At 55.7% G+C, this 16,288-nt stretch overlaps 1 protein-coding gene across 5 annotated transcripts; it reads left to right on the top strand.

The window, feature by feature from the left end:
• Nucleotides 1-19: 19 nt before the first annotated feature.
• DYRK1B (dual specificity tyrosine phosphorylation regulated kinase 1B) lies at nucleotides 20-12,673 on the top strand. 5 transcript variants are annotated; one of them, XM_047710403.1, is made up of 12 exons: nucleotides 206-965; nucleotides 2,173-2,336; nucleotides 3,343-3,462; nucleotides 3,574-3,762; nucleotides 3,901-4,048; nucleotides 5,109-5,395; nucleotides 6,149-6,295; nucleotides 6,383-6,523; nucleotides 6,822-6,857; nucleotides 6,942-7,137; nucleotides 7,526-7,632; nucleotides 7,728-12,673. In XM_047710403.1, exons 1-12 carry the CDS (start codon nucleotides 887-889, stop codon nucleotides 8,097-8,099), a joined length of 1,986 nt encoding a protein of 661 aa, XP_047566359.1. In that variant the 5' UTR covers nucleotides 206-886; the 3' UTR covers nucleotides 8,100-12,673. The 5 variants fall into 5 exon arrangements, with proteins under 5 accessions (XP_047566362.1, XP_047566359.1, XP_047566360.1 ...); XM_047710406.1 differs by lacking the exon at nucleotides 206-965 and adding an exon at nucleotides 20-176 and having other exon boundaries at nucleotides 6,822-7,137; XM_047710404.1 differs by lacking the exon at nucleotides 6,822-6,857 and having other exon boundaries at nucleotides 207-965.
• Nucleotides 12,674-16,288: the final 3,615 nt, after the last annotated feature.

Raw genomic sequence — 16,288 nt, 5'->3', positions numbered from 1 at the left:
GAGTGGGGGCGGAGCCCGGGGTGGGGGGGCCGGTTTGTTGTGGTCGCCATTTTGCTGGTTGCATTACTGGGTAATCGGGGCCCTGGCTCGCCGCGTCCGCCGGATACCTTCAGCCAGTGGGCAGGTCTGAGCTCGGGCTTCCCGAGCAGCTTGAGTCCCCTTGCCCGCGCCCTCAGGTAACAACGCGGCTACAGGTGGGGCGGCACGAGCTCGCGGGAAGGGGGCAGTACAAACCCGCCCTGCCCGCGTCGCTGCCAGACTTAGCACGAGGCCGAGGGAGGAGAGCAGGGGCCGGCGGGCAGGTGCAGTGCAGGCCGTGCCTGACGATTCATAGTCGGATTCTTGGAAGGGGCCCACCCCGAGGGAGCAGTTTTGGGAGGGCGACTGGGAGGGGGTAGCGGGGCCCCGCTCCCGCCCTTTGTTTGGGCTCGGCTCCTCTGGCTGCATCGTCGTCGCCTAGCAACAGCCGTTCTGAGCTGCGATTGGTTGAGCTCTTGGCAGCAGCAACCAATGGCACGGTTGTTGCCATGGCAGGTGCGGACTGCCAAGCTCAGTCCGGCCCCGCCCGCCGGGGCTCCGCCGACCGGGGCGGGCCTCCAGGGTGGGGGGCGGGACGCCTGGGTCCCCAGGGGCGGGTGGCTGTTCGGGGCGGGGCCGGCGGGGCGAGGGTTAACCCGCCCCTCCCCCGTCCACCTGCTTTCCCCCTTCCCCCGCGTGCCCCGGGCTGACCCTCGTTCCCTCTCCTCCCCGCCCCCGGCGGCGGCGGCGGCTGCTGTTGTCACCCACCGGGCCGCCTGTCCCTCTTGCCCTCCCCGCCGCGGGGCTTGCTGGGCCGGCCGGCCGGGCCGGGACAGGCGGCCGTCTCCTCTCTGCCGCCACCGCCGCCATGCTGGCCGCTCGCCCACCCCACTGGGGGCCCCACCGCGCCCCAGCCCCCCGTGGGCCCCGCGCCAACCCTGACCCGGGTAGGGGGTGGGTGCTGGGAGAGACGGTCCTGCTGTGGGAGGGCCCCAGGGAAGAGGTTGTTTCGGGTGAGGGGCGGGGGAGCGCCAAGAGAGAGGAGGGATCCTGGAGTGGCAAGGCTTGGCATAGGAGAAAGGGATTGACATGGGAGAAGGCCTGTGGGGAGAGGATTTTGGTGTGGCAGGTACTCTGGGAGGGGAGAACTCTATGTGATATTTGGGGAATTTGGTTCTGGGGGCCTTCTAGGAATGGGCACAGTTGTGGATTGACTCTGATGTAGAGAAGAGTAACTGGAGAAAGGGCCCTGGTAGGAATATTGGATGGGGGAGGAGGGGAAGATCCAGTGTAGGAGAGAGAAGGGCGAGTGAAGAGACGCCTCCTCCTTGCTCCCATCAGGAGAAGTGAGCCTTGATTGGGAGGGGGAACCATGGATTAATATGGGGAAGATCCCTGATGTGGCACAGAGAAAGTACCTTGGGGGGGGGCTGATGTGGGAGAAAATGGTATAGGGATGAGGTCTTGGCATGGTATGGGGAGGGTCCCCTGGGAAGGGGGTGCCCTGATGCATGAGAATGTCATAGGGGTAGGATTCTTTTATATAGAGACAATCCTATGTAACAGGATAACCTTGGTGTGGTCCCCAGGACCCTGATGCGGTTTTAGGGGCCTGCAGAGGACTCTGCTATGGGTTTGGAGGGGACCCAGAGTTCTCTCATGTGGTTTGGGGGATCCTAGAGTTCTCTGGATTTAGGGATTTACTGGGAAGGGTAGATCTTGAAGTGCAGGGATCTTGTGTGAGGGGGCGCTGGGGAGGGCCACAAGCAAAAATGGGAACCAAAGAGTGAACCCTACTCCCTATTCTGTCTGTGGTTTCTTTTTCTTCTCTTCCTCCCCCCGATTATTGGTGTCTTTCTGTCCTTTCCTTTCATGCCCTATATCCCTGCCTGGCTTTCAATCATCCCCGTTCATATGGTCCCCTCTTTGCGCCACCTATTTCATTTATTTGGTAATCATTTGTTGAGGGACTCTGCTGTGCCCCCCCCCCCACCGCCCCACCCTCTCTTTCCCCTTTCTACATTGCCACCTGTTGTTCTTTTTCTCCTCTCCCTGTGTGTTGCCTTCTTTCTGATGTCCACCTCTTTCCCGCCTGGCCCTTTCCCACACGTCCCCTTGTTCCATGTTGTTCCCCTGCCTCCCGCCTACTCTCAGGTCTCAGCGGCGGTGGCAGCCGAGGTGCAGGATGCGAGAAGGCGCCCCCCGGCCGGGCTCCCGCTCCAGGCCTCGCTCCCCTGCGGCCCTCTGAGCCCACCATGGCCGTTCCACCAGGCCATGGTCCCTTCTCTGGCTTCCCGGGGCCCCAGGAGCACACGCAGGTATGCGTTCAGCTGGCTCCTCACCTGCCTGGGGTAGGGGGAGGCTGGGGATCGAAGGGTCTTGGGGGTGAAAGATATTTTGGTTACCCAGATCAGCTTCCCGGGGGCAGGAAGGGCCCATCTGGAGTGGAAGAGAATAGAGGAGTTGCTGGCTGAATCTGTTTGGAGAGCCAGGGTTCAAATCCTGACATGGTGGTTAAATGTCTCGGGTTCTCCCTGCTTTAGTTTTCTGTTCTGTAAAGCAGAACCAAGAATGATACCTACCTCACAGCGTTGCTGCGAGGTTAAACAAGTTAATGAAATGCATGTAAAATGCAGAGAACGGTGCTTGGCACCTAGGAAACACTCAATGAATGTTGACCAAGGGAAAAAAGGTCGAGTAAAAGACAGGCTGGCAGGGTGAAAGGCAGTGAAGTTTGAGCCAAAAGGATCTTGGAGCCAGCAGCATCTAACGGTATAGAGTCAATATTCCAGGGTGGACACTATCAAGGCTCTGAACTGTAGGGCTTGAAGCTCGATGGAGTGGGAGGTCCAGGCTGCTGGATCCCAAAACACTGGGCAGAAACATGCAGAGTTGGGGGTGAGGGATGGGGCGACCCCACGGGATGAGGGTAAAGCCTCATGGCAGCCCTCAAGATGGGACACCCAGAATGGATGGTCTCAGGTGAAGGACTGGGAAGGACAGCCCACATTTTCTATCTAATCTCTCCCACAGAGGTTCAGAAAGGAGTAAAGGTGTGGGATGAAAGGTCAAGGGTAAACAGTTCATCATTCATTCACTCAGCAAATCTCCGATGACCACCCACTATGTGCCAGGCCCTGCTCCAGGCACTGCAGATACAGCAAGAACAAGACAGTCTCTGCCCTTGGGGAATTTCTATCTTGGTGGTTGTCTCACAGGAACCAAGTAAATCTGTGTGTGGTAAAGATAACCCAGCCATCCAGAGGGTTCTCCCATGGTCTGAGGTGAAGGCCTATCCTCAGTGCCCACCCCCCCGGCCCACAGGTATTGCCTGATGTGCGGCTGTTGCCACGGAGGCTGCCCCTGGCCTTCCGGGACGCGACCTCAGCCCCGCTGCGCAAACTCTCCGTGGACCTCATCAAGACCTACAAGCACATCAATGAGGTGGGTGGGGGGCTAGGGAGCAGGGGACCTCGCTGGGGGCTGAAGGGTCCTGGCTGCCAGCACAGGTCACTCAGCTGTCTTTATCTTCTGGCTGGCTGGCTGGCTGGGCAGGTATACTATGCGAAGAAGAAGCGGCGGGCCCAGCAGGCACCACCTCAGGACTCGAGCACCAAGAAGGAGAAGAAGGTCCTGAATCATGGTTATGATGACGACAACCACGACTACATTGTGCGCAGCGGCGAGCGCTGGCTGGAGCGCTACGAGATTGACTCACTCATCGGCAAAGGCTCCTTTGGCCAGGTGTGGGAGGCCCCCCTCTACCCTGGCCCTGGGATCGGGGCATCCACTGATGTTGACCCACAAAAGAGTGGTGCCCTGCTCTGTCCCACATCCCCTTCCCCCCATTTCCTCACTTTATGACATGCCCCGCCCCGGCAGGTGGTGAAAGCCTATGATCATCAGACCCAGGAGCTGGTGGCCATCAAGATCATCAAGAACAAAAAGGCCTTCCTGAACCAGGCCCAGATTGAGCTTCGGCTGCTGGAGCTGATGAACCAGCACGACACGGAAATGAAGTACTACATAGGTGAGGCCTGGGGCAGTGGTACTCCCAGTACAGAATGGGGCTGGTGTCTTTAGGGCAAGGGCTGGTCTGTAATTCCCTGATATCAGTGATTCTCCTGCCGCCTTCATGACTTTTGCCCTATGCCCATGATGGTGCCAGTCGGAGTTTATTGCATGCTCGCCGCTGCAAGCCTATTGCAAGCACTTTTCATGAATTAACTGGTTTCAGTCTGACCACAGCCCTGGGGGGAAGGGGCATCTTGGCCCACAGCTTGGAGAAGAGAACAGGCATGTAGATGCTATCACTTGGATAAGGTCACGACGTTTGTACTCCGGGGCTGTAATCTCACCAGGTAGTGGGCTCCAGCACCTGTCCTCTTAACATCTATGTCAGTCTTTTTCCTCTTTCCCATACTCATTGATTGCTCTTAGAAAAAGCAAGTGCATTGAAAGAGTGTGTTTCCTTAAATACACATCCTTACCCTAAATGGAAAGCCAGTATCCGCTGCACAAAAATAAACAACTGAGACTAAAACAATGTTAGAAAATTAAGTGAGGAAATGTAGAAGGGCATTAAAGACCCATTGGCACCAAAAGGAAACGTTCTCTTTGGTTTATCAGAAAGTTTGACAAGATGGGGCGCCTGGGTGGCTCAGTGGGTTAAGCCTCTGCCTTCAGCTCAGGTCATGATCTCAGGGTCCTGTGATCGAGGCCCACATCAGGCTCTCTGCTCGGCAGGGAGCCTGCTTCCCCTTCTCTCTCTGCCTCTCTGCCTACTTGTGATCACTCTGTGTCAAATAAAATCTTTAAAAAAAAAAAAAAGTTTGACAAGAGACTTGAAGAGAATGAACTTGTCTTTATCACGGAAATCATTCTCTTGATGTGACTCAAGTTCTAGACCATATAAAAACGACCTGACTAGCCGCCGCTTCCTGTGGGCATCCCACAGTTTGGCCAGGGCTGCAGAAGCAGAATCCCCGATCAACTTCCGGCCTCTCTTATTACTGTGTGCCCCGGGCCGCCTCTGGCCCTCTCTGAGCCTCAGCTCCTCCGTCGGCCCCTCTCCACCCCCTTGCCCGCAGTGCACCTGAAGCGGCACTTCATGTTCCGGAACCACCTGTGCCTGGTGTTCGAGCTGCTCTCCTACAACCTGTACGACCTCCTGCGCAACACGCACTTCCGCGGCGTCTCGCTGAACCTGACGCGGAAGCTGGCGCAGCAGCTCTGCACAGCGCTGCTCTTCCTGGCCACGCCCGAGCTCAGCATCATTCACTGCGACCTCAAGCCAGAGAACATCCTGCTCTGCAACCCCAAGCGCAGCGCCATCAAGATCGTGGACTTTGGCAGCTCCTGCCAGCTTGGCCAGCGGGTGCGGCACGGGGCGGTGCGGGATGGTGTGGGGGCGGGGCTCCCAGTATGGGTGTGGGTGTGGTCCGGGCGGGGGCGGGGCCAGCTGGTGACTGGCGTCCGAGGGGCGGGGCGGGGGTTGTATGGTGCTGCCCGACGTGGCCGGTGCTTGAAGGATAGTATTGGGACGGGGTGTTGGCGGCACAAAGTCGTTAAGGCCAGTGAATGGGAGAGGTAAAGGAGAGGGCCGCAGGGTATAGTACCCAGTAGGAAAGAAAGAGAAGCCCGAGGAGACAGGGCCAGCTTTGGGCGGTTGGAGGGGGCAGGGTGGAGTCGGTTTGGTAAGCCAGGAGTGGCACTTGGATAAGTTTGCTGACCCTGTGCTTTTAATGCTGTGGAGGAAGTGTGGGGCGGGTGCTTTAGTTTTGCAGCTTTGTGTGAACAGGCATTTGAGATGGCTTGGAAAGGGTCTGGATTGGGTGTGTGGCAAGGGCCTTGGGCTCACACACTGCTGACCTTCGATAACCAAGAGAGGCCCAGGGTCAGGCTTTGGGATGGAGATCTGGGTCAGACTAGGCCACCAGAGACTTCTGAGGCTGATGAATTAAATGATGGTGGTGGCTCCTGGAAGGTGGGTGCTGATAACCTCAAGGTTTGGAGCCCCTATCCTCCGTTTTCATGGAAGGAAGCTTATCTTAGCCTTGGGTATGTCAGCAGCACCATTCGAGGAGGCTGGGGCCTCTGACTGTGGCCCTCTAACCTGCTTCACCCCCAGATCTATCAGTACATCCAGAGCCGCTTCTACCGGTCGCCTGAGGTGCTCCTGGGTACACCCTATGACCTGGCCATTGACATGTGGTCCCTGGGCTGCATTCTGGTGGAGATGCACACCGGAGAGCCCCTCTTCAGTGGCTCCAATGAGGTGTGCTCCCGGGGAGGGGGGTGTGCTGGAGGGGGCAGAGGCCCGGCTGGGCTGGCCTGCTAACCCTGACTGCCCACCTGCTCACAGGTGGACCAGATGAACCGGATAGTGGAGGTGCTGGGCATCCCACCAGCCCCCATGCTGGACCAGGCACCCAAGGCTCGCAAGTACTTTGAACGGCTGCCTGGGGGTGGCTGGACCCTACGAAGGACAAAGGAACTCAGGAAGGTGCGGCCCCTGCCCCGTGCCGCTCCTCCCACCCTGGTGGCCCCTCACTCTCTCACACTTGGGGCTTCCTTTCTCCCTGCTTCCTCTCCCTTGTGTCTTTCCCTTCCTTCCTCTCCCCCTTGTCTGTCCTTTCCTTCGTCCCAGTCCAACCCATCTCTCCTACCCACCCCACAACTCTTCTTAGCTTCTTTCCTTCCACTTTCTCTCTTGTGCCTCTGTTTCCCCGTGTGTGTCTCCCTGCCCCTCCTGCCCACTGACGGCCACTCTCTTGCCCCCCCTCCCACCCCCTCCCTGCCAGGATTACCAGGGCCCCGGGACACGGCGGCTGCAGGAGGTGCTGGGCGTGCAGACGGGCGGGCCCGGGGGCCGGCGGGCGGGGGAGCCGGGCCACAGCCCCGCCGACTACCTCCGCTTCCAGGACCTGGTGCTGCGCATGTTGGAGTATGAGCCCGCCGCCCGCATCAGCCCACTGGGGGCTCTGCAGCACGGCTTCTTCCGCCGCACGGCTGATGAGGCCACCAACACGGGCCCGGCAGGCAGCAGTGCCTCCACCTCGCCCGCACCCCTTGACACCTGTCCCTCCTCCAGCACCGCCAGCTCCATCTCCAGCTCTGGTGGGTGCCCGGTGCCAGTGGGGCGGAACAGGGAAGGGAGGGAGGGTGGGTAGCTCTGGTTTGGCCTGACCTGGGGGACCTTGCCCCCCTGGGCCTTCACCTAGAGCTGTGAAGCTGCGCCACCCTGAATTTGAGAATGGGTGGGGCAAAGAGGGCTCTGACCTGGTCTCTGAAATTGAGCTTGAGCTCACACCTCTAAAACTGCTTCTGACTCTGATACCCAGAAGTGAGCTCTGACTGTAATCTGAAAATTGGGCCCCATCCTTCAAATAGGCTCTAGTCCCAAGTCCTAGGCCTGGGTCACGAACCAGACTCAGCCACCAAAAGACCCTACCACCACCTCTCCTCACTTAAGGTTTCTCCTCATTTTCTCCCCTGGCACTTCCAGGAGGCTCCAGTGGCTCCTCCAGTGACAACCGGACCTACCGATACAGCAACCGATATTGTGGGGGCCCTGGGCCCCCCATCACTGACTGTGAGATGAACAGCCCCCAGGTACTGGGGGCCTTGGGGACTTGGAAGTTGGTAGTGGGGTATCTGGGACTTTAAGACCTGGGTCTCCATCACCCACTGTTCCTTTGCTCCTTTAGGTCCCACCCTCCCAGCCGCTGCGCCCCTGGGCAGGGGGTGATGTGCCCCACAAGACACATCAGGCCCCTGCCTCCGCCTCGTCACTGCCAGGGGCCGGGGCCCAGTTATCCCCACAACCCCGATGCCTTGGCCGTCCCCCATCACCAACCTCACCACCACCCCCGGAGCTGATGGATGTGAGCCTGGTGGGCGGCCCTCCAGACTGCTCCCCACCTCACCCAGCGCCTGCCCCCCAGCACCCGGCTGCCTCAGCCCTCCGGACTCGGATGACAGGAGGTCGTCCACCCCTCCCACCCCCTGATAACCCTGCCACTCTGGGGCCTCGCTTGGGCCTCCGTGGTGTACCCCAGAGCACGGCAGCCAGCTCATGACCCAGCCCCCTTCCTGGGGCCCCTCCTGAAGCCATACCCCCCATCTGGGGGCCCTGGGCTCCCATCCTCATCTCTCCCCTTGACTGGAATTGCTGCTACCCAGCTGGGGTGGGTGAGGCCTGCACTGATTGGGGCCTGGGGCAGGGGGTCAAGGAGAGGGGTCTAGGCGCACCCTCCCTGTAAGGACTGGACCCTTAGCCCCCTCTCCCCTCCCTTGTTTTCTATTTATTGTACCAAAGACAGTGGTGGTCCGGTGTGGGGGGGAGACCCCCTTCACCCTCGGGCCCTAGGAGGGGGTGGGGGCAGGTAGGGGGAGATGGCCTTGCTCCTCCTTGCTGTACGCCCCAGTAAAGAGCTTTCTCACATGCCTGCCTGAGCGTTTGCAGGGCCTCGGCTCCCTCACCTGGCCCTCAGAGGCGTGGTGGGGAATGGTGTTTGGGGAGGGGTACCAGAAGAGCTTTGTCATGTGGGATGCGTCCCTGGGGAAGTTATGGCTGTTGGCGCAGACATGGGGCTGCAGGAGGTCCGGGGCTACGGAATCCTAGACAGAGATCCTGGATAGGATCCTAGCCCACGTTTGTCTTTTTCTTGGTAAACAGAGACCCTGAAAGAGTAAAGCCCAGTTCTGGCCTGTCTCTGGAAAACATCAGGATCTGCCCTAATAAGCCAGGGCTTCCACAGTGTCTGCAGGGGCGTGGCTCTTTATGCCAGGCAGGCATCTAGCAGGTGCTGAATGCATGTAGCATGCCTTATTGGTGCCATCTGGGGGATGGCAGGCAGGCAGTGGGTACAGATTTTACCCCCGCCGTCTGGTCTCACCCTGTGGAGCCATGACGGAGAAAAGCATTTTGAGATTCTCAGGCAGAAAGATATTCCCAGGGTTCCAGGTAAGTGGGTCTCTTTCCATAGCAATCTGGAAACTTTTGTCTCCCAACTGGCCAAACAAGAGCCTCCTGATTCGAAGGTACCTACCGTTTCCTGCCACTGGGGCGCGATGCTTCCTGGGAAATGGAGTTCTACGTAGCAGTCCTTTTCCCCTTTTTCGTCAGAGGACTACAAAGACCAGGATTCTTTTCGCTCACGAGTTAGGGACGGGCTCCCGGGGTGCCAATAGGCATTCAGAGACGGATGGGGGTGCCCGGATGCTTTGAGGCGGGCTATTGGGGAGAAGACGGCCGTGATTGGGTAGCGTCGGCAAGGCTGTGCGCGAGTATTGAGTTCTCTCAGGCGTGCGGCAGGTGGGCGAAGGTGCTGCTCCGCGAGACCGTGCAGGTCAGGCGTCTGTGGTCACAGAACAAGAGGTAGGCGCTGAGGCCCAAAGCGGCCCCAACGCGCGGAGCATCCCTAGCCGCGGTGTCCGGCTCAGCTCGCAGGAAGCCCCGGTCGGTAGAAGAGCCAGGCGAAGACGCGAGGAGAGCGGATGTTCGGGGAAGGGGGCAGAGTGGGACGTGGAGGGAACCCAGGCGAGGCACGGGTGGGGAAGCATTTTGGGAGGAGCAGGAGCTATCGACGCTGAGACCTGGAGACAGGATGTTTGCGGTGGCGGTGGTGCGGTGGTTTGCGTACAGGCAGCAATGAGAAGCAGCCTGTTGTGTGAATGTGAACTGCGGGAGATGTGGTGTAGGAGATCTAATGGAAAGTTTGTATGAATTCGATCGCGAAAGATTTTGTAGGCCATTTAGGGAGCTTAGGCTTTGTCCTAAGGACATTGAGGAGCCACGGGAGGATTTGTAGAAGGGAAGGGGCATGGCCCATTTGCTGCCATCGAGGAATAGATTGATGGGAAAGAGACTGGGGTCTGGGAGCCCAGGGTGGTGGTTGTGGCACCATCCTGGGCAAAAGGTGTTGGGAATGAACCAGGGCGGTAGTCTTGGTTGGGACAGAAGAAAGGGTATGTGTAGGAGAGGTGTCGAGAAGGCTGAGCTGACAGGATATATGGCTTACAGGCTGTGTGGAAAGGGGAGGTAGAGAGGGGCAGGGAAAAAGTTATCTCCAGCAGGTCGGACAGCCCCTGGCGTATGGTAGATGCTTAATTTAAAAAAAAATTTTTTTTTGAATGAACAAAGGAGGCAGATGCTGTTATGATCTCCCTTTTGTAAACAAAGATACTGAGGGCAGATAAAGTTAAGTAAGTTACCCATGATCACATAGCTAGCAAATGGAAGGCCCAGGATTGTGTGTGTGTGTGTGTGTGTGAGAGAGAGAGAGAGAGAGAGAGAACCATTATCTTAGCAAGATGGAGGATGAACTTTGAGACATCAGCAGGGTCCAGATCATGTAGGTCCCTTAAGGAATTTAAGATAAGCATGGAAATGTATGTCCCACATTTCATTTTCAAGCCCAGAACCTCTCCCTGACCTGCTGACTGACTGCCCACATGATATCTCTTCTCTCAAGATATCTGTAGTCATCTGGAGACCTGTCTTGACCAAACTGAACTCCGGTCTTTTCCGCAAAACCTGTTGTCCCACAGTAAGTGCTGCCTCCATTGTCTTATACTCATGTCTGGTCCATCAGCAAAGTATATTCAGAACCTGACCATTTTTTCCCACCTCCACTCTTGTCACCCTGGTCCTGTCCACTCTTACGGCCTGCCTACACCATCACAACAGCCCCCCTCAGTGGTCTTCGTGCTCCCCACAGTCTGTTTCTCATACGCAGCTGGCGGGACACTGAATACCTATATCAGGGTGCATTTCTCTGCTGTCCAGTACCCTCTTGTGGCTCTGTCTCATACAGGAATTGCCAGTGTTCTTTCCGTGGCCTTTGCAAGGCCCATGATCCCTGCAATGCCCTGCATGATCCGTCCCTGTTACCTCTCTACCTGCTCCTTTTACTCTGCTCACTCTGCTCCAGCCACCCTCGCCTCAGGGCCTTTGCACTTATTCCCTTTACCTGGAACACTCTTCTCCAGATAGTAGAGGCTCACGTTCATCTCCTTTAGGTCTTTACTCAGATATCATCTTCTCCCTGAGAACTTCCCTGGCCACCGTTCTAGAATTACATAACTGATATTTGTATATGTGCTGCCGAAGCGAGCACTATAACTGATATTTGTATATTAACTTCTCTTTAACTCTTCCTTAGGATTAATCACATCACTATTTAACTCACTATATAGGTTATTTATCGTGATCATTGTCTCTCTGTTCTCTGTACCCACAGCAGACCATAAGCTTCATGAGGACAGGGGCCTTTGTCTACTTCATGCTTTATCTTTAGCATCTAAAAGCGCTCTTGGCACATAGTTGGGGCTCAGTAACTGTTTACCAAAAGGATGGTTCAGTGGGCGCTTTCAAGACACAGATCTAATCCAACATGCTAGGGACTCTGTCCATCCCTTTTCCACAGGACTTTAGAGGACTGCCTTAAAGTTTTCTGATGTCTTAGACATTCGACAAGTATTTCATCTTGCCTTGCTCCGTGCTCAGCATCGGGAACACAGCAGAGAACAAAACAGTTTCCCTGTCCCAGGAGAGTTCAGTCTCAAGAGTGGGAGTTCATATTCTCAGCTAATCCCACAGATAGGAAATTACAAAGAAAGTTAGTGCCATAGGAGCACTTGGCCAGAAATCTAATCTGGACCCTAGGAAGTGGGTTCAGGTGATGAAAGTGTAGGCACTAAGGTGCTCCATTAAGGGGTAAAAGTGTGAGGATGCCTGGGTGGCACAGTTCAGTTAAGTGTCCAACTCTTGGTTTCGGCTTAGGTCATGGTCTCAGGGTCCTGAGATCAAGCCCCGTATTGTACTCTGTGCACAGCATAGAGTCTGCTTGTCCTTACCCCTCTGCTCCTCCACCCCGTTCTCATAAATAAAGTCTTTTAAAAAATAAAGAGGTGAGAGAGAGAGAGAGAGAGAGTGTGTGTGTGTGTGTGTGTGCGTGCACGCACATGTTTGTTGGTTGGAACCTAGAGGCTGAGGGGGAGCAAGAGGCCAGGTCATGTAGCCCCCGTAAGGAATTTGGGTCCTTACCCCATGTATAGTGGGAAGTCACAGAAGGGTTTTAAGGCGTGAGAGGAGATGCAATCAGTCTTGTATATCAGCAATCCCTCTGGCTGTCGTGTGGGGGAACTGACAATAAGGGGTTGAGTATTGAAGTAGTGAGACCAGTGACAAGGCTGCTGTCCTGCGATTTAAAAGGCTGCCACTGCAGAAGGCCACACATTCTTTGCTGTTTCTCCCATCAGGAGGTGGAGCGTCTTCCTCGTCTTTCATGTAGACTGGCCTGTAACTTGTTTTGACCAGTAGAATGCCATGGAAGTGATGTTGTGCTGGGTGGGTCCTTAAGAGGCTGGCAGCTTCTGCTTTTCCTCTCTTGGGGCTCTGGGCTGCTGTACAGAGAAGTCCAGCTACTCCGCTGGAGGGAGACATGGAGACAGACGTGGATAGAGAGAGGCCCAGCCAGCCCCTAGCGGCTCCGCTGTGTTGGCTGACGGGCCAGACACGAGTGATGCCATCTCGGATATTTTCACCCAGCTCCCAGCTGACGCCCTGTAGAATAGAGCCTCGCCTTGCCCTCTCCGCTTTGCTCAGGGTACAGAATCACAAGCGAATAAATGGTTGTTGCTATTTTAAGCCGCTGTGATTTGGGATGATTTGTTACTCAGCCAGAGCTCTCTGAAGCAAGCTCTCTGAGATCCTTTCATTTTACATTTTACGGATTCACTCACTCAGCCCCATGGTCGCCCTGTGTGGGACTTTGGTTATTCCTGTCACACAGAGGAGGAAGCGAGAGCACAGAGAAGCTAACAGGGTTCTTGCAAGCTACCCGGCTCAGAGTAAATACTGAGTGTGCGACTGCGTTTACACCTCAGCTTGAAAGTACCCGTAATCGGTAAAAAAGGGGCAGTGAGATTAATTATGAGTGGCACTAACCCGCCTCTTAGTGCTTCCAAGGCTCCGTGTCGTCGTCACAGGATGGGGATTCTAATAATATTCGTCTCAGGGTCTGCCAGAGCAGGTGCCTAACACGTGCGGGGACGCTAATTCCTGGGCAGCACACAGCCAGGGTTCTTGTGGACAGTGGCCTGAAGGCCACAGGGGTGAAGCCGATTTCTTGGGGGTTCTGGCAGAGAGACAGGCAGGTCCTTGGTGATGCGGTCGAAGTGCTGGGTCAGGCCTCACCCAGTGTGAGCAGAGTGAATGACTTCTGGACTTTCCCATTAGGGAAACCAATAAGTCTCATTTACGCCAAGTTACATTGGGTTTTCTATTGCGTGGAACCACCATCCTAACTGATTCTGGGTGTTCATCTGTTTGTTGACTCATCAGATGTTAAACACTTAACTTGCATCCAAACACTGTTTTAGGGGCCAGTATTAGAATAGTAAACAAGGTCTTGGAAAGCCCTGTTCTTGGTGGAACTTCCGTTCTCATGGGGCAGGTGGATGCTAAGGAAATCGGTGTTGATGATAAGAGCTTGGAAGGTTGGTGGCGTGGGAGGGGTGGAGGAGAAGAGGGGTAGAGAGTGACAAGCTCTGTGATGAAACGTTAATGCAGGAGAGACCTCCCCAAAAGGGAGGAAGCCAGCTGTGCATATGTTTGCTAAGAAGGACATTCCAGGGAAAACAAGAGGCTTCAAGGCACGTGGGGTGTGTTGGAGGAGCAGGAAGGAGTGAACAGGACCAGAGTAAACCAGCGGGCGGGAAGGGGACGAGGGCCCAGGGCATGCGGGCTTGATGAGCAGACTTGAACTCGATTTGCAGCGAGGTGGGCAGGCAGGCAGAGCATTTTGGGCTCAAGCACGATGTGATCTAACATCATAGGATTCTCTGGCCACCCGGTGGGCACCAGGATGGAAGCAGGGCTCCGCTGTGAAGGCTACTGCACTAGCCCAGCCAAGAGATGGTGGTGGGCCTGGCCAGAGGTGTTGTCGAATTTCAGATATAATTTGAAGGAAGAGTGGGCAGGATTGGGGTTATACAGGTGTGGGGTGAGGAAGAGAAGTCAACAACTCTAAGGTTTTTAGCCTGTGCAGAGAGAGGAGGGCGTGCCCAAAACTGTGTGAGGAAGGCCCAGAGAGGCTGTGGGTCTGATCAGCGTCCCCGTGGCCTTGCTGAGCACATGGGATATACAAGTCTAGCATTCGGGGGCCGGATCTGGGCTAGAGATACAAACGTGGGGGAGTCACTGCCATCTTCGTGGCATCGAGAATGAGGTTACTAAGGGAGAATGGAGGTGGAGATGGGGTCTGGGAGGCAGAGCAGGGGTCCACGGGGAGTTGCTGCAGGAATCTGGGTGAGAGACCCCAGTGGCCTGCACCAGGGCGGGAGCAGGAGTGAGCAGCACGCTGGAGGCATTTTGAAGACAGAGCCCGCGGTGGATTGGTCATGGGCGATGATGGAAAGAAATGGACTGGGGGCTCATGAGAGCAGGGTAGAGTCAGAACATAGGGCAGGGACTCTGCTGTCTTCCTTCCCCCGGGCCCTGTGGTCCCTGCAGTCCCTCTGTCCCCATTCCAAATTCTGCAGACAAGAAGTGGATTGGGGTCCGGCGTCCAACACTGCTCCGCCTGCTGGAGCTGGAGCATTGCCACAGTGATGTCTGTGTGCCGGGAAGGGCCGTGGACTGCGCGGTCACCTGCAGTCTTCACAGGTGACTGTTTATGACAGTTGGCGTCTGGAGGGCAGGTGTGTGGGCAGAGGGAATGATTTGGCCTGTTTGGTAGGTCGGGGGGACAGACCATCTGTGTAGCCTGAGATGCGTCCTGCATTGGGTGAATGGGGCAGGGGAGACCAGGAAGGGGGGAATCTGGCAGGCTCTGGGCTCAGAAGGGACAGGGTCGGGTTGAGAGAAGTGATGGCGGCCCAGTGCAGCTTCTCCCACCGCCAGCGTTCCCAGAGTAGTCAGGAAGGCAGTCATCATGCCATGGCAGCTTCGGGAGGCCGGGGGTGGCCGGAGCCCGGAGAAGCACGTGACCCAGTCTGAGGTATCAAGAAGGACTTCACCGAGCAGAGACACATGAGGCGAGATGTGACAAGCCAGACGAAGGCAGCTAGGGACTCCGCTGTGGCAACTTAGCGCCAAGTCAGCAGAACATAGACTTTAAAATTGTTTTTATTTAGTAATTTTGGATTGACACGAGAATTGCAGAGATAATACAGAGACTTCCCGCGTGCCCAGCCCCCCATGCTAACTCCTTACAGGACCACAAATGTACCTTCGTCAAAACTAAGAGGTGAACGTTGGTTAGTGTTGTATTAACAGAACTCCGGACTTTATTCACATCCCACCCGTTTTCCCACTAACGTTCTTTTTCTGTTCCAGGATCCAATCCAGGATACCCCGTTGCGTTTGTCCGTCATGTCTCCTTGGTCTCCTCCAGTCTGTGACAGTTTCTCAGTCTTTCCTTGTCTTTCATGACCTTGGCAGGTTCGAGGAATACTGGTCAGGTATTTTGTAGTGTGTCCCTCAGTCTGGGTTTGTCTCCCGTTGGTCCTCCCAGTTAGACTGGGATCATGGGCTCAAGGAGGAGTCCCGCTCAGATGGGGGAGGCTCGTTTCTTGAAGGAGGCATCCCCCAGGGCTCTGTCCTTTCCTCATTGTGTGTGTCAGGAGCAAGTCGCAGGATCCAGCCCACACTCAAAGGGAGGAAAATTCCATTTCAGTTCCTGGGGGGGAAAATGTCGAAGACTTTGGCTTCATGCATGAAAACCACCACAATAATTAATGAATGTGGGAAGGTACTTTGAGGCTGTGCAAATGTCCTGTCTCTCCTCAAAGTTCTTCCCCCTGATTTTGGCATCCATCAGTGGACCTTGCCTGGGATGGTTATTACGGTGCTGTTTGTTTGGTTTTTTGTTTTGTTTTAATTGGCTCTACATCCGATATGGGGCTTGAACTCCCGACCCCGAGATCAAGAGTTGCATGCTCTTATTAAAGACTGAGCCAGTCAGGCGCCCCTACTGTGGTGCTCTCATGATGCTTTTCTCTTTTCCTCAGTTCTTCCGCGGTTTTTTATTTGGAATTCTCCCCACCCCATCCATTTTATTTGTATTGTCATTAATTTTTATCAGTATGGACTCGTAGATATGGATCATATTCCTTCCACATAACCCAATTATCATTGTAATTAATGTTTTTCACTCAGGTTGTTACAGGTTTGGCCACAGAGGCCCTGTCAGGTTGGCTCCTGTGTTCTTGACTCCTTTTTTCCCCTTCAAACACCTCCTTACTTTCTGGCACCGTAAGA

The sequence above is a fragment of the Lutra lutra genome, chromosome 17 (genome assembly GCF_902655055.1).
Source record: "Lutra lutra chromosome 17, mLutLut1.2, whole genome shotgun sequence".
NCBI classification, from domain to species: Eukaryota; Metazoa; Chordata; class Mammalia; order Carnivora; family Mustelidae; genus Lutra; species Lutra lutra.
This window is presented reverse-complemented; position numbering and strand designations above follow the sequence as displayed.